At 46.2% G+C, this 16633-nt stretch overlaps 1 protein-coding gene across 1 annotated transcript; it reads left to right on the forward strand.

The window, feature by feature from the left end:
• Positions 1-11372: 11372 nt before the first annotated feature.
• LOC127323228 (uncharacterized) lies at positions 11373-14748 on the forward strand. Its single transcript, XM_051351397.2, has 5 exons — positions 11373-11682; positions 12579-12711; positions 12826-13455; positions 13589-13697; positions 14282-14748. Exons 1-5 carry the CDS (start codon positions 11606-11608, stop codon positions 14305-14307), a joined length of 975 nt encoding a protein of 324 aa, XP_051207357.1. The 5' UTR covers positions 11373-11605; the 3' UTR covers positions 14308-14748.
• Positions 14749-16633: the final 1885 nt, after the last annotated feature.

Genomic DNA, 16633 nt, shown 5'->3' on the forward strand with positions numbered 1-16633 from the left:
AAAAAACTAGCTGATTTTTCGTCGAATTGGGGGGTCTCCCGTTGCCTTTTGTTCCATTGCTACACCATCATACCTCTTTGGCTAATACCTGAAAGTCATCTTGTAGGCATGTATTAGTCCAAATACTCTAGCACGGTGTCATAGATACCAAAATAATGGATAAGGGTAAAATACCCTTACAATCTCCCCCTTTTTGGTATACGATGACAAACCGAGCTAGAGTAACACATAGATATTATGATAAGCTCTAAACCTTGATTCCATATAAGATATTACGACAGCTCCCCCATAAAGTGTGCACTTGGAGAGTTTGCGTTTGAATGCAAAGTGCACCATTTGTGGAATATGAGAAGCTCCCCCAATATCTTTAGGAAACAAGCATGGTATGGACAAGTATATCAACATATATAAGCATAAAGCATGATTATCCATAAAGCATGATTATCCTAACATAGAGTAGCACACATAATAGTCGTTCATACATATCCATACATGAATTACTCAAAGTAGCAAATGGTTCTTGAGAAATCAAAGCAAATACGCACAAGCCATATAAAATCCAAATAAAGCAACTCCCATGGCTTGTGATAATCAAAGAACCCCGTGATTATTCTAGACTCTACTCTCTTCTCCCCCTTTGGCATCGGAACACCAAAAAGGCGAAGAAAAGAGGAAGGATGCTAGCGTCCCATCAATAGAACTCGTGCCCCGCGGGTGGAGAGCTGCCATCACCATCCCCATCGTCATCCTCATCATCATCATCCTCTTCATCATCATCCTCATCACCGTCATCATCCTCTTCATCATCATCATCAGCAGGAGGTGCATGAGCAAATCTAGGAGTAGGACCACCAAAGTACAGAGAAGGATCAAAGTTCTGGAACATCTCATCAGTGAGAAGAGGCATCTCCCAGTCTGGTGCTTGGACAGGCTCCAACTCAGGGCCAGGAGGAGGGATAGGCACATTCCTAGCAGCCATGAACTCATTTTGGCGCCTCCTTGTCTCTTGGTTCAAAGAGAGACTTTGATGTGCAACATCATTTGTATTTTTGCACATCTGCCATAAGCGAGAGAAGAACTGTGCGACGCCACGCTGTGGGCGACGAGAGGAGCTGGAGCTAGCATGGTCATGGCGTGCCTTGGACCGGCGCTCAGAAGGCATCATTTCAGGAACATCCGGGTTATCACCTTGGGCAGGGATTTTGAACACTTCCATCCTGACCCGCTCACCTTGAGTATTGAGAGGTGCGGGCACAACCTTGTTGATGAGCAGCTGAACGTACTGGGCAAGATTGGGAGTCAACCTCTCGCGAACACAGCGCCGTAACTCGCAGTAGATGAGATCACAGCCATCAATAAGTTGCCGGTGCTCAGGGAGACAGTAGTACATCAAGTTCAGATGATATGCACGGCATTCACTTGTATCGCCGGACTTGCTGATGAGAGTCTCACGGAAGAGCTTGGCAAGTAAGAGGTAGGAGTAGTACATCCCAGAGATGGTGGGAGGTCCAGGTGTGGGTTCCGGCGGATAGCAACCAGCAATGTCCCCACGGTTGAACTTCTGCTGAGAATATATCTTGAAGCCAGAAGCACGCCCTCCACCAAACCCCAAGGCATCACAGAAATCAAGATAGTTGCAAGTGTATTTCTGTTTGCCAGTCATCCAAGTCATAGTCCGGGCGGCATCATCATGGAAAAAGACTGTGCAGTGAAACTGTCTCACCAAGGTTGGACAATAGCACCCATCAGTAGGTGTCAAGCACATAAGATCATACAACCCCATCCGCCTCAAGGTCGCAACCACAAAGCGGAACTTGGTGGCTTCATACATTCCAATGACATCCTTGATGGCCTTGGGCATAACAATGGTGCCTTTCTTCATGTACTCGCGGGAGTCATAGAATTCATCCCACATGACTTGCTGTGTGTTGGTCCAGAAAAATTGATCTCCCCCTGTGTAAGTGGGTTCCTCAAAGCGATAGGGGTTGGACTCTCTGAGTCTTCTCCATGCCCCAATATGCACACTACCAACATGGAAATCTGGGAGAACCTCATCACCATCCTGTCTTTGCCTCTTTATCTTTCCTCTTATTGGCAGATTTCTTGATTCTGCCTCCAGTTGAGCTGCCACCTCCCGTAGTCTGAGGAGCACGACCAGTGGAGCGCCGGGGTGGAACCCCGGAGCGCCTCCCTCTCTTGGCAACATGGCCAGGGTCCGCATCAGTCCATTCATCACCTGTGAATCAGCATAATAGGGAGAGGATAGCAAAGAGGTAAGTGTACATGTCATCAGCATATGTGAGGAAGCCAAAAGCATAGCCTATATTCAAGTGTCTCGACGAGATCATGCGAAAAGCTGAGCCGGCGCAGGGCAGTCCGGTCCGATCGGACGACAGACCGGCGAGCCGGTTAGCCATCCGGTTGACCGGGCGCTGCGCCGGACCAGCCGGTCGAGAGGCCGGTTGACCGGGCTGTAGACCGGGTCATGCTGAGTTGTGATGTTTGCCCAGAAATTCGACACAAAATCATGCAAAAACTCACAAACTTGAACATAGATTATACCAGGGGAGTGAACAATGTGCATAGGAGGGGTGTGACACTCTAGGTGGCATGAGGACTTACTAACCCTAACCCTAACTTTTCTCAACTTTCCTCAACAATGGGCAATGGGAGAGGGAAAGCAAGAGGGAGAGGGATAGGGAGAAGGATTTACCCGAAGACATTGTCCTCTTGGCCCAAGTGAGCAAGAGGAACTCGTGAAGAAGGCTTGAGGACCAAATCCCCACGATCTCCCAAACTAGCTTGAGAGGGACCAAATGCTTTGGTGAAGATGCTTGCGAGATCCCGATCTATGGTTGTGTGAAGTTTGGGGAGAATCTAGTGGTGGGAAGTGCCTAGGGTGTGGTGGAGATGGTGGAGGCGGCGGCCATGGAGGTTTGAGAGGTGGGGGATAATGAGGAAGAAGATCCCCAAGGGGTATCCTCTTCAAAACATAACAGCCCGCACGGCCGGTCGGGCACCCGGTCCGACCAGACCGATGGATCGGACGGTCCGGCGCACAAAGCCGGTCCGACCGGGCCGATGACCGGCCAGAGTCAATTTTCCCAAAAATGTGTCATTTTGCCCCGTTTTGCCCCTATTCTTTGTGTAAATGGGTGTGAGTGCTCATATGATGACATGTACATATAGATAGATAGATGATGATGAGATGAGCATAGACATGGGATTGGAAAACACAAAGTTCTCTAGGCATACCCATTGGAGTGAAAAGGCAAACAAGATACAAATAGCTACAATGGGCATGATTCGAAGTATATCAAGAATCATAAGAGCATTTTGAAATAGTTTTTTTTGCAATAAGATCATTTGGCCTTATATAGTCAAATCAAGTTGTAATGAAGGCTCAATGAGGGGCGGGGGATTACTCCCCCTATGTGAAAGCGCAAATGTCATGAGACCTCGAAGAGACATGCTTGGGTCCATATAATGACATTGGGTCTATTTATGTTGCACACATAGGTATGCATCATACCAAGACATGGTAAGATGACTATCCCCATATGTGCTATGCCTCTAAGCTAGATAGCAAGATAAATGCAAGAATATAGTGCAAGAAGTTAATCAATCCAAGTTTTTAGGATCAAGAATACCAAGTTCTCCTCTCAAGTTAACAAAGCGGGCTTCATCCAAAGGCTTAGTGAAAATATCCGCCAATTGGTAGGTTGTTCCCACATGAGTGAGATCAATATCCTTATTGGCAACATGATCACGTAGGAAGTGATGGCGAATGTCAATATGTTTGGTGCGACAATGTTGAACCGGGTTGTTGGCGATCTTTATTGCACTTTCATTGTCACAAAGAAGAGGCACCGTACCAAGAGACACACCATAGTCTTTCAAGGTTTGCTTCATCCATAACAATTGAGTGCAACAAGATGCCGCGGATATGTATTCGGCTTCGGCGGTGGATAGGGCGGTGGAGTTTTGTTTCTTGGATGACCAACTCACCAATGACCGGCCAATAAATTGGCAAGCCCCGGAGGTAGACTTCCGATCAACCTTATCACCGGCCCAATCGGAATCCGAATAGCCAATGAGTTCAAAGGTTGACCCCTTTGGATACCATAGCCCGAGAGTAGGAGTGAGAACAAGGTATCTTAGTATCCGTTTGACCGCCACTAAATGGCTCTCCTTGGGAGCGGATTGAAAACGAGCACACATCCCTACACTTAGCATGATATCCGGCCTAGAGGCACAAAGGTAGAGCAAGGATCCTATCATGGAGCGGTATACCTTTATGTCCACATCCTTCTCACCGTCACATGAACCAAGTTGCCCCTTTACGGGCATGGGTGTCTTCATTGGACTTGCATTGATCATGTTGAATTTCTTGAGCATGTCCTTCACATACTTTTCTTGAGAGATGAAGGTGCCTTTTGCAAGTTGCCTCACTTGGAAGCCTAGAAAGAACTTCAACTCTCCCATCATGGACATCTCAAATTTCCTGGTCATCAATAGCTCAAAAGCTTTGTTATGATTGGGGTTAGTTCCACCAAAAATAATATCATCAACATATATTTGACATATAAAGAGGCCACCCCCTTTAACCCGCTTGGTGAAAAGGGTGGAATCGACCGTACCCATGCAAAACCCATCATGTAGTAAGAAATCCCTAAGGAACTCATACCAAGCACGTGGAGCTTGCTTGAGACCGTAGAGTGCCTTATGGAGTAAATACACGTGGTTGGGTCGGCATGGGTCTTCGAAACCCGGGGTTGAGCCACATATGCGGTTTCTTTTAGGGGACCATTCAAAAATGCACTTTTCACATCCATTTGATATAATTTGAAATTGTGGAAAGATGCAAATGCAAGCAAAAGACGAATAGCTTCAAGGCAGACTACCGGCGCAAAGGTATCCTCAAAATCCATACCTTCTATTTGGGCAAACCCTTGCGCCACTAACCTTGCTTTGTTTCGTATAACAATGCCATTCTCATCTTGCTTGTTCTTGAATACCCATTTGGTCCCAATAACATTGATGCGATGATCCTTGGGTCTCTCAACTAGAGACCATACTTCATTACGAGTGAAACACTCCAATTCTTCTTGCATGGCAATTACCCAATCCGGATCAACCAAGGCTTCATGTACCTTAAGTGGTTCAAAACTAGACACAAAAGCATGATGTTGACAATAAGTGATAAGTAATGCATGGTGTCTACGAGTTACCACTCCTCTTGAGATGCTACCAAGGACTTGATCCACTTTCATGTCACTTGCCCTTGTAGCGGCCTTGATCTTCCGAATGGTTCCTTCATGATCAATGAATTCATCTCTTGCAAGTACTTGATCATGAGGGACCACTTGAGCTTGATCATGAGTTGAGGATGTTTCTTGATCGTCATCATGATCTTGCTCCATGGAATGAGGATCTTCTTCTTGTTCTTCGGATTGAGACTCATCTTGAGTGGAGGATGGTTCTTGAGTTGCTCTTGATGGTTCGGCTTGAGTTGAGCTAGGCTCTACTTGTGGCGTGCTTGAGACATCTACTCCATCATCTTGATCATCATTATGAACCTCCATGGGCCGGATGTGTCCAATGCCCATATGCTTGATGGCACTAGATGGATCAACATCATTACCTGCAACACATGGAACAACTTGCTCCACTTGGGAGCCATTATCCTCCAAGAACACCACGTCACAAGATACTTCAATAGTCCCGGAGGACCGGTTGTAGTATCTATAGGCGTGAGAGTTCTCCGCATATCCAACAAATATACCCTCTATGGTTCTAGTTTCAAATTTACCGAGCTTTCCTTTGTTGTTCTTAACAAGGCATTTGCATCCAAAGACACGAATATACATGACATTAGGCTTGTTACCGGTAAGGAGCTCGTATGGGGTTTTGTTGTGGAGGGGACGGAGGAAGAGCCGGTTGGAGTAGTGGACGGCCGTAGAGATGGCTTCTCCCCAAAAGTTGTGGGGTGAGTTGAATTCACTCAACATGGTTCTTGCCATCTCAATGATAGTCCGGTTCTTCCTTTCAACAACACCGTTTTGTTGAGGGGTGTATGGCGCCGAAAACTCATGCTTGATGCCCTCATCATCCACAAACTCTTGCATAGTGTAGTTCTTGAACTCGGTGCCATTGTCGGTCCTAATTGCCTTGATCTCGGATTCATACATACGTTGAGCTTTCTTGGCGAAGGTGATGAACTCTCTATGGGTCTCGTCCTTAGACTTAAGGAGAAAGACCCAAGAGTATCTTGAGTAATCATCAACAATGACAAGTCCATACTTGCTTCCACCAAGAGTATCATAGTGTGATGGCCCAAAGAGGTCCAAATGAAGGAGCTCCAAAGGCCTAGATGTGGTAACAATACTCTTGATGGGATGCTTCTTCTTGAGTTGCTTTCCGGCTACACATGCACTACAAACACGATCTTTCTCAAAGGAAACACCGGTTAGTCCCACAATATGCTCACCCTTTAGGAGTTGTTTAAGATTTCTCATGTTAACATGACCAAGGCGGCGATGCCACAACCATCCTTCGTCATGCTTGGCCGCCATTAGACATGTGGAAAAGGAGGGGCTCTCTTTCGAGAGGTCAACCACATAAAGGTTGTTCTCCACAAATCCAACAAGGACCAATTTGAGATTGTCACTCCTAAAGACTTGCACATAATATTTAGTGAAATATGAATTGTACCCGGCATCGGCAAGATGATATATAGAAAGTAAGTTATAGCCAAGGTGTTCAACAAGCATAACCGTCTCAAGGCACAAGTCCTTAGAGATTGCTACCTTGCCATACCCAAGTACCTTTCCCTTTGAGTTGTCACCAAAGGTAATGCTTGACTTCTTGTGGATATCTTCAATGAATTGATCAAGCACACCTTTTCCTCCGGTCATATGATTGGTGCATCCACTATCAAACACCCATTTTGGACCATAGGAGGAATACCCCTACAAGATCAAGTAGAGGATTTAGGAACCCATCGATTAATGGGTTCCTTTGCAATGGCAACAATATCTTTTGGTACCCAAATTGAGTACTCTCTATAAGCATAGCCATTAGGAGGGCCAACATAGTTAGCATAGACATCACCATAATAATCAACAAATAATGCATAGTGATCGTTTGGCCCCGTGTGGGCACCACTAGCGGCTTTGCCCTTTGAGGCTTTGCCATTGTTAGTGACCTTCTTGTTCTTATCTTGAGCGGGTTTCTCCTTCTTGTAGTTGTTCTTCTTGTGAGACTTGGGAGTATATCCAAGTCCATACTTTTGATTGTTTGACCTTTGCTTACTCAAGAGGTCATTCAATCCCATCTTGTTCTTGGCGGTGGTGAACTTTGCAAGTTCCTTTGTTAGCCTAACATTTTCCTCAAGAATAGATGCTTGCTCACAAGAAGATTCATTAGGATGATAGTCAAGACCATATTTGGTCACCAAGGACTCAAGATATGCATTGGTCTCAACATGCAAAGAAAGTTCCTCTTGTAAACGAACATGTTCCTCAACAAGTTTAGCATGCTCACTAGTAAAGGAAATGGAGGAACAAGCAAGCTTTTCAACATCAATGGGATCCTTCATTGATCCAAGAGCCTTTTTGTAGGATTCTTGAAGTAGATCATGATTCTCTCCAAGTTTCTTGAGCTCATCCTTGACAAGCTTGTTAGCTCTTTCAAGGTGGTCAAGATCCCTAGTGAGAGAAGCATGAGCAACTTCAAGCTCCTCCTTTGAAGCATTGAGCGCTTGGGTCAATAATTGAGCCCTATCAATAGTTTCTAGGTCCTTAACTTTATCAAGTTCATAAGTTTCAATTTGTTGCTTAAGGCCTTGAGATATGCACCTTTCGGTTTTTAGCTCTTGTCTTAGGAGATTGAATCTCCGTTCCTTCTCATTCAATTGATATTCTAATTCCTCAATGGACTCATCCTTTTCTTTGAGTGAGTCCATCAAGAAATCAAACTTGACAAGAGCTTCACCACGAAGGGTGCATCTAACATCATAGAGTTCCTTAAGCATAGTTAATTCTTCTTGATCTTCGTTTTCATCATCAAGAACACTAGATAGGGAAGGTGGAGGTTCCATTACCTTGGTTTCCCTTGCCATAAGACAAGAGCCAATGATTGGAGAGGAGGGAGAGTCATCGGAGTCATCATCTTGAGTTGTTCTTGCCATGAAGGAAGAGCCAACATCATTCTCCGTGGAGTAATCTTTGGAGTAGTCATATGTGAAGAGTGACCCGGGCTTAGAGTATGCTAAACCGGCCACTCCGGCCTCCTTCTCCTCATCTTCCTCTTCTTCATCGGACAAGTACTCGGCCCCAACAAAAGCTCTTCCCTTGTTCTTCTTGTACCGATCGTTGATTGGGTTCGGCTTCAATCTTGGCTTGACCCCTTTGATGAACTTTGGCTTGTCTACCCTTTTCTCATAAGGGCACTCATTTGCAAAGTGGTTATCTTCATCACAATTGTAGCAAGTTCTCTTCTTCTTCTTGTCATTGAGGAGCATTGGGAACTTTGCCTTGTACTTCTTGGCAAGGAAAGCAAAGTCGGTAGCAATGTTACTAGTTGAAGTCATCTCTTCATCTTCTTCAATCTCATAGTCTTCTTTGCTTTCATGGTCGGCTCTAGCTTTGAGAGCAAGGTTGTGTGACGCTTCATGGTTGTGTGAGGCTTCATCAACACGGTTCATTGCCTTGAGCCTCTTTCCGGCTTTGGCCATGCTTTCATTGGCGGCCACATAGGAGACTAGATCATCGGAGTTGAGATCGGCACTCTTGGTCATGATTTGCAAGTTGAGTCCAAGGTTGGTGTCTTCTTGTTTGACGGCAATCATAGCAATGACCTTGGATTTTATGAAGGCTTCGTTCATCTCAAATCCGTCATTGTACTTCTCAACACCAAGTCCCTTGACCCTTACTTTCAGAGCACCAAGCCTAGCATAGGCATCAAATATGGATTCTCCATCTCGAATCATGAATTGGTAGGCCTCTTGCTTTGCGGTCTCATAGAGAGCTGATTGGATCAAATCGGTTCCCTCTTGTAGTACTACGATCCGATCCCACAACTCTTTAGCGGAGACAATGTCATCGACTTGATCAAGAAGCTTGCGGTTGATGCCACTTCTAATCTTGTCACGTGCGGATGCATTGAGTTGACGGTTGTAGAACTCGGTGGAGGTCAACCGAGTGGGATCTTGTGGCTCCCGATGTCCATGAACAATGAGCTCCCATAGCTCCACACTGCAGCTGCGAATATGAGATTTCATAGCAGATTTCCAATGTGGAAAGTGAGTTCCATCGTAATGGGGAACGGTCCCACTATGGTTTATATGAGGCATGGGTGAAGTGTTTCTAGGATAGTTATAGTTAACATCATGGTAGGACTCCTTAGAGACCGAAGCCCCACTAGAAGTTCCACCCTTGATTAGGTTCTTAAGCATGGCAGTCATTTACGCCATTTGGTTTTGTAGCTCATCCTCCTTTTTCTTCTTCTCGGCCTCATATGCCAAGAATCTAGATTTCATCTCTTTAACCGAAAGGTTAGAGTCTTCATCTAGACCCTCGAAGAGTTTATCCATCTCACTCTTAAGGCGGTGAAGCCCTTAATAAGAGTCCTTGCTCTGATACCAATTGAAAGTATAGAGATGGTAAACCTAGAGGGGGGGGGGGTGAATAGGTTTCTACAAATTTTAATTCTTTCTTTGCAATATTAGGCTTTGCGGAATATAAAGATGAGCCTAATGCAAACTAGGTGAAGCAACCTATATGAGGATACAACTAACTCGAGCACGAAGGCTCTCACAGGCGATTAAATCACAAGTAAGGAGTTCGGTTAGAGATAACCGATAGCACGCGGAGACGAGGATGTATTCCCGTGTTCCCTTGCTTTGCAACAAGGTACGTCACGTTTGGAGGAGTGGAGGTCCCACGAAGGATTCCCCGCGCCACGAAGGCTCACCCTATTCTCCGGAGCCTATCCCACGAAGGAATAGCTCACTCACTTGTGGTAGACTTTGAGGTAGCCTCCAAACCTTCACAATCTTGCCGGAGCAAATCCACGGCCCGGATGCTTCCGGACTCCTCTTGCCTACCTAGGGTTTCAAGGAACCCTAGGAAGCAAGCTTCTCAATGAATACAAGGGGGAATGAGATTTGGCTTGGTAGAACGGTAGATCGGGTCCTCCTCTAATGATTCCAGGAGGGATTTGAGTTTGGGTGGAGGAGGAGGGAGATCCGAGGCTTTTGGTGTTTCTAGCAATGGAGTATGAGAGAGAGAGCTTAAGAACGACTTGTAGTGTAGTGCCTAACTGTTCGAGAGGTAGGAGAAGACCTATTTATAGTGTTCTTCTAAATACGGCCGTTGGTCACTTGCCACATCGCAGATTCTTCGAGAAACCCGGTCAACCGGATTTGGCGCGGACAAGCCGGTCCACGCCGGCCGATCGGCCACAGATCGGGCCGGCCGGTTTCCAACCGGAGGCGGGACCGGGACTTGACCGGCAGGCTTCGGCTATTGGATGTCGCCGGATGTCACAGCGCAGAACCCGATTGCCGACCGGCCGCTGGCCAGCGCCTGTCGACTGGCCGTGGACCGAGCCTGCTCGAAACCGGCCGGTGACCGACGCACGCGGATGGCTTCGTTTCTTCCGGAACTTGCCGGATGGCACCGGTTCGTGGTCCGGTTGGTGACCGGGCTGCCGGTGCAGGGCAGTCGGACCGGATACGTGGATCGGCTGTGCTCGAAAAACTAGCTGATTTTTCGTCGAATTGGGGGGGTCTCCCGTTGCCTTTTGTTCCATTGCTACACCATCATACCTCTTTGGCTAATACCTGAAAGTCATCTTGTAGGCATGTATTAGTCCAAATACTCTAGCACGGTGTCATAGATACCAAAATAATGGATAAGGGTAAAATACCCTTACAAAGAGGACCTACTCCGGCGGCAGCAGGCCTACGACGACGAAGGACCTACACCCCATTGGGGCAATGGGAGAGAGGAGCGGCACCGACTATGCTTTACGTTGTGATGCACGGATAGGGAAATTTTAGCGAGTGAGAGAGAAAGAAATCACGCAAAGGGAGGGGTAGCGATAGAATTGATGTTTTGCAAATTACCCCTCCACCCAAGTGGGCCAGTTTCACTTAGCTGCACCACGTCAGCAAATACGCCCATCTCCCTCGCTCTACTCGCAACAGTGACTTTCAATCGGATGAGTTTCATATTTAGGTATCGTGGCTTATGTATTCAAAAGGTGGATGACCCTATCAATTTTGGGTACTAGCAAGTTTTAAGTTTAGGTATCATGGATGGATTTTACTGTTTAGACTATGAGAGGACTCATCTGCAAAGCACCACCACCAAGACCAACCAGAGGGCGTAGCGTCGCACGAAAGAGGAAAGAGGAAACAAACACGAGGAACACAAACGGAAAACGAGCCCAGAACCAGGAGGAATCCCACCAACCGGAAAATTTCCCCTTCGCGCTCCAGCGCACGCGTGCGCGTTCGTCCTCTTCCTATTCCCAGCTTCGCGGATTCGATCGAATCTTGCTCGGGGGCGTTCGCTGCCGCGGGCTGGGATCCCGCTCCATGGCGGAGGGCTTCGGGCGGTGGGAGTCGGATCCGCTCTTCCCCGCGGCGGAGTGCGTGCAGGATTCCGCCGACAGGTACGGGGATTTTTCAATCTTCCCGCTTCTTCTTATATTTCTCTATGTTCTGCTTGCTGGAATTCTGCGCGTAGCTCGGTCTAATCTCCCGGGGTTTGCTGCCACATTGTGGGGAATTTGGTGCGGGTTAGGAATGCGTGGTGCCAGTTCCGGAGCTCGGGATTCTCTCTGTATGATTCTCTGTGCGCCTGTACCGCTGTCCGGATTGGTATTTGCTTGCAATAAGCTAGGTCCCATATTTTGGTGAATTCTCAAAGTATCATGTCTGCCTTAAATGAGAAATTACTGGCAGTTTAATTGTTTGAGGGAAAATACTGGCAGGGTTCTGTAGCTTACTTATTGAGTTAGATGCACATGCAGCAGCTTATTAGTGCAAAATTAGGTTTTTGGTGCAAGTCTTTGCTTCGATCGAGCTTACCTTACAACAAAGCCAACTAGTTTTTCTAGGATTTCTCTTCAGAAGTAGTATTTCTTCTCCATATGGTTTTTTTATCGTGCAAATAGTATATATTACACCTATATAAAGAAACTAATAGTTAAGGTTGTTTTGTGGTATCCCAACTGACGTGGTTTTTATAGGGGATTTTCTTATGCAATATAAGAATTCCATGATTTTTTCTCTTCCAGCTAGTGTGAGAGCAGCTGATGAACCTACAATTAGTAGTATGCCCTTCTCTTGTAGGAAGATGTTAAAGCAGAAAGGCACCATGCTTTCAAATCCAATCATTAATGCACCTGAAAATATGCTATTTCTCTCTTTATGTAGTATTTAAGCTTGTACAGTATTAAGAGTTCTTGCGCTGTCATAGAGGTTATGAGACATTTTTTGCAGCAAGCAAGGTGTGCTGCAGCTTGCTGACCATGCTACTTGGATTTAACGTTGGGTTGCTGTATAGGATGGAGGGTGTCTACCGCTTGCTTTTGCATGAAAAGAAAGTTATACAAGACGATACTTCAGATGCAAAACTTCATGGACCGATACATCATGAGAGAGATGTGATTACTGCTCTCGGAACTACCAAGTGGCAGGTTCAAACCATCAAGCTTTCCACATAGTTTGACCATGCCAGTCCATTTATTCATGTTTCTGTTTTAACTGCTATTTTATACATTTACTAAGACTTGTTCTCCTAACTCTCGCAGTTGGAGCAATTTGAGAGGGAGGTGAATGCAGCTGCATTCTCTAATAAGTCAAATTCAAGGGAAAATGCAATCTTAAAGTTTCGCCAATTCATTAGAGCTATAGCTGAGCAAATCTCCGAGGTGGAAGAAAGCTTGAAGAATCTTAGGTCAGATTTCAGTAGAACTCCGAAATATCCATACTCAAGTGAACAGGATGGAGATGGTCTGGCATCTTTTCTTTCTGGTTCCAAAGATGATGGTCGTGCATATTACTCCACTGATACAGATGAAATTACTGAACTTAAGAGCGACAGCGCACCCATGGTGAATGGTTATCATTCTTCTCAAGAACATACGTCAGGTGAATTCAGATATTCAGGAAATGATGTGGAAGGAGCATCCAAACTGCAATGTTCATGTGGAGAAGATCATTGTGATAACAGTTTGTGTAGTTTGGATGATGATTCAGTTGGTAGGAACCATCGTTACAAGAGCAAACTGAGCAGGCAGTGGCGCAGTTTTATGAGAAACTTATGGTTTACAAAGAGAGGTCGGGAGAGCTTTACAAAGAGGAGGAAAGATGGAGAAGCTATGAATGGCTTGAGAAATGGAAATATATTGCCTCCGTTCAATCTACGTACATCGGGAAGGGTATGCTATCATCTTCTCTTTTTTCTGTTAGTTTACCTATTGCGCTGTAGACGTTGTTTTAGCTTGTTAGTTGAAAGAATCTTGCAGTATATTGGTTTACCCTTTAATGTCCTTCTGCTGTTACTCCTTGCAGGCTAGGTATTGCTGGCCTGAGCTAATTAAGAGAAGATTAAGCAGATCTGACTACAATCATTCTGAAGTTTGTATAGCAACATCACTACTGGTTGCAGTAGCTGTCATTGGTGAGTTTTTTTTTTTTTTGTGCCGTACGGCAATTGTTTGTCACTTTTTGAGCACTCAAATTTTATGGTTGAACATATGCCTTTGGAACAAATAGATATTTGATTCATGTAAGCACACTATATTTCCAAGTCATAACACTTCGGAAGACCTGAAAACATTGAAATGGAAGGGCTTGGTGGTTTTTTGTTTTTACACATTTTTTTCTTTTCTTTGTATCCATTATGTTCAATCACAATACTTAGCTCCTGAAAACTGGCATTAAAAGAACCAAGGTCATAACCTCTTCAATATCCTTTACTTTTGCTCTGTATCATTGCATTTTCTCAATTAAAACAACACAGAAGATAAGCTCCATAAGATCGGCCCAAACCATCCATGATGATTAGACTCTTGATACGTCATGTTTATCACTTTAATGTTCATCTGTAAGCAATGTATGTTTGTTAGTAGTTTGTTACTGCTCAGATATCCTATGCCTTGTATCATGTTTACACAACTTAATGGCAGAAGTTCATTACCCGCATCAAACCAACATGTATCGTTTGTTGCTTCTTTCGCTGAGATGATGTCGTCCATTTTGCAGGCTTGCTGGTTTTGCATGCCAGGTGACTGCAACCAGTAGTCCTTATGTATGTATCAGTCTGCGCCGGGACTGGGAGTGCCCTTGTGTTCAACCACTGTGGTGCATCCCACCACTCAATGTGTGTGATAGTTCCTGACGATCGACGAAGATTGAAGAAGGATCCAGCTGCTTCGGATGCCCATCTGATCCAGGCAGAGGCTTGCCAACTTTTTTGTGTGCAGCTGACGGCTGTGGTTGGCTCCTCCATAGTGTGGCCCCAATACGGGAGCGTGCTGTGAATTTCCGCCAATAGTCCAAAATATTTTGGGTCGAAAACTACCACGGTGATGTAATCGTGCTGTACTATTTTCTATGATGTGGCATGATCAAACAATTGCCAGTTCAAGATTACTGTACTCTGTGGATGTTGATTGTAGCGACCCCTGTTAATGTATTCTCCCGAAAATCAAAGTCCACTTGTTCTTGTTCGGAGTATCTGTCTCTGTCTGGAGCTTAAACCTGCTTTTGCTTATGGAGCCTGAACTCTGTTATCTTATTCCTGGTGTGAGTTGACTCGTCACTCGTATCACATAGAGATACATCGAACGAGGGAGGGATGTATGGTGCGGCATTCCGGTTTGCATTTGCTTGCTTTCTTTTTTACAAAGGGGGGTCTAGAAGACTCCGTGGAGCTATCATTCATATACCATGTGGCAGGTACAAATTACAAGGAGGTCCAAAACAAAACTCGCCCTAAAGAACAAAATATTTGAAGATAAGGCCTGCAGATTTACACAAAACACCCTGGAAAGAAAGAAGGAAAAGCAATCAAGTCATTGGGTGTCTCCACCACAGCTCGCCGGCGTCCTCAAGGCGTCGCCGCCAAGGATCAAGGGCAAAGTGCTCGAGCGCCCCCTTCCGATGAAGATTCGTCACCACTAGATGCCTCCAAGCCACCGGGGGCACACCACTTGGTGACGAAGAAGCTCAAGCTCTATTAGCAAAAACGGTGAAGAGCCTCCGAAACGGAGGTTGAAGATGCGCCGCCATGCGGCCGAAGATCACAGAGGCGAAGATGCCATATGCGTGGTTGAACTCGTCTATGTAGCGAAGGCCGGCTCGGACTAGAGAAGGTCATAGCTCCATCGCCTCCTCTCCCCACACATGCACGGCAGGATAGATAAGAGAACACCATGGAGTTCCACCGCTCTAGGATGCTCTCGCCAACGAACCTAGATCTCAATCCTGGAGTGAAGAGCGACTGGCTGCAACTACGCTCCCCTCGCCACCAAGGCCGGCCAGGAGAAAAGTAACAACAAATCTCGCAAGACGATTTTGTCCCCCCCCCCCCCCCCCCCCCCCCGCGCCACCATGGTCGGCCGGGAGAACTTCCCAATCTTGACTTCTAGGCACGCGATAGAGATCCTCCGTCATAATCTTATTGAAGAAGAGCGCCTCGCTCTTCCTCCCACTTAGCTCCAACCAGAAGTGCCCCAACTGCAGCAAGCCGAGACTTCATCTTAACTATAGGGCAAGCGCCCAAAACGTGGCATCCAACCGAAATACAGCAAAGAAAACCCTAGAACTAATCTTAACTACTCTGGCGCCAAACCAAGATCAAATCTGGCCAGCTAATCCGACGGAGCGGCCGTCGGCACCTCGATGAAAGAAGGAAGCCTCTCAAGGCTACTGTAGCTGAACGAGAGCAGTGGATGGGGAAATAATGATCATAGATAGGGCGCGTTTGGTTGCCTGGGCCGGATTCCTGCATGCCTGGCGCAGCGAGATGGGAGGCATTGCGCGTTGAGAACGGGCCATGGGCCACCTTTTGCCGGTCGTTTGGTAGCCTGTGCGGCCTTTTGCACGCCGGAGAAGGAACCCAGACCCCATCGTTTGGTTGTCTGTTTTCAGCCCATCTTGCACGGAGGAAAACAGGAATCAGCTGTTTGGTTGCTCAAATCACAGTTTCATATCCTTACCACAATCCAAATAGGGTGATATTACCATGCTATGGCATATTACATACGATCATAGACCACTTAGAAGAACACGATCCTCACGATCACCACGATGAGGAAGGCGATGATTTAATCTTTGACCCGCCTGGGACGTACCTCCGGTGGTGCTCCTTGTAGAGCATGTACTTCCTCCGGCGGCAGCTATGCTAATGGCACTGCATCATCGATGGTCTGGTCTTCCAGGAGCTCCTCTTCCAGGTAGGTGAGGTACTCTTGTTGTGCCTCCTCCAATGTTGCATATCCTCGGTAGCTGTTGTTGGAGTAGCCATTGACCTGATCTTGACAGACTATCCATGAGCTGTAGATTCCTCGAACCCGCCCGCGAAACACCACATACCACTAGAATGGCATAAGA

This window comes from Lolium perenne, chromosome 1 (genome assembly GCF_019359855.2).
Source record: "Lolium perenne isolate Kyuss_39 chromosome 1, Kyuss_2.0, whole genome shotgun sequence".
Taxonomy (NCBI): domain Eukaryota; kingdom Viridiplantae; phylum Streptophyta; class Magnoliopsida; order Poales; family Poaceae; genus Lolium; species Lolium perenne.

Coding starts and splice junctions, on each gene's coding strand:
- LOC127323228 (XM_051351397.2), top strand. CDS start 11,606: ATGGCGGAGGGCTTCGGGCGGTGGGAGTCGGATCCGCTCTTCCCCGCG. Junction 11,683..12,578: donor GTGCAGGATTCCGCCGACAG/GTACGGGGATTT, acceptor GTTGCTGTATAG/GATGGAGGGTGTCTACCGCT. Junction 12,712..12,825: donor TCGGAACTACCAAGTGGCAG/GTTCAAACCATC, acceptor TAACTCTCGCAG/TTGGAGCAATTTGAGAGGGA.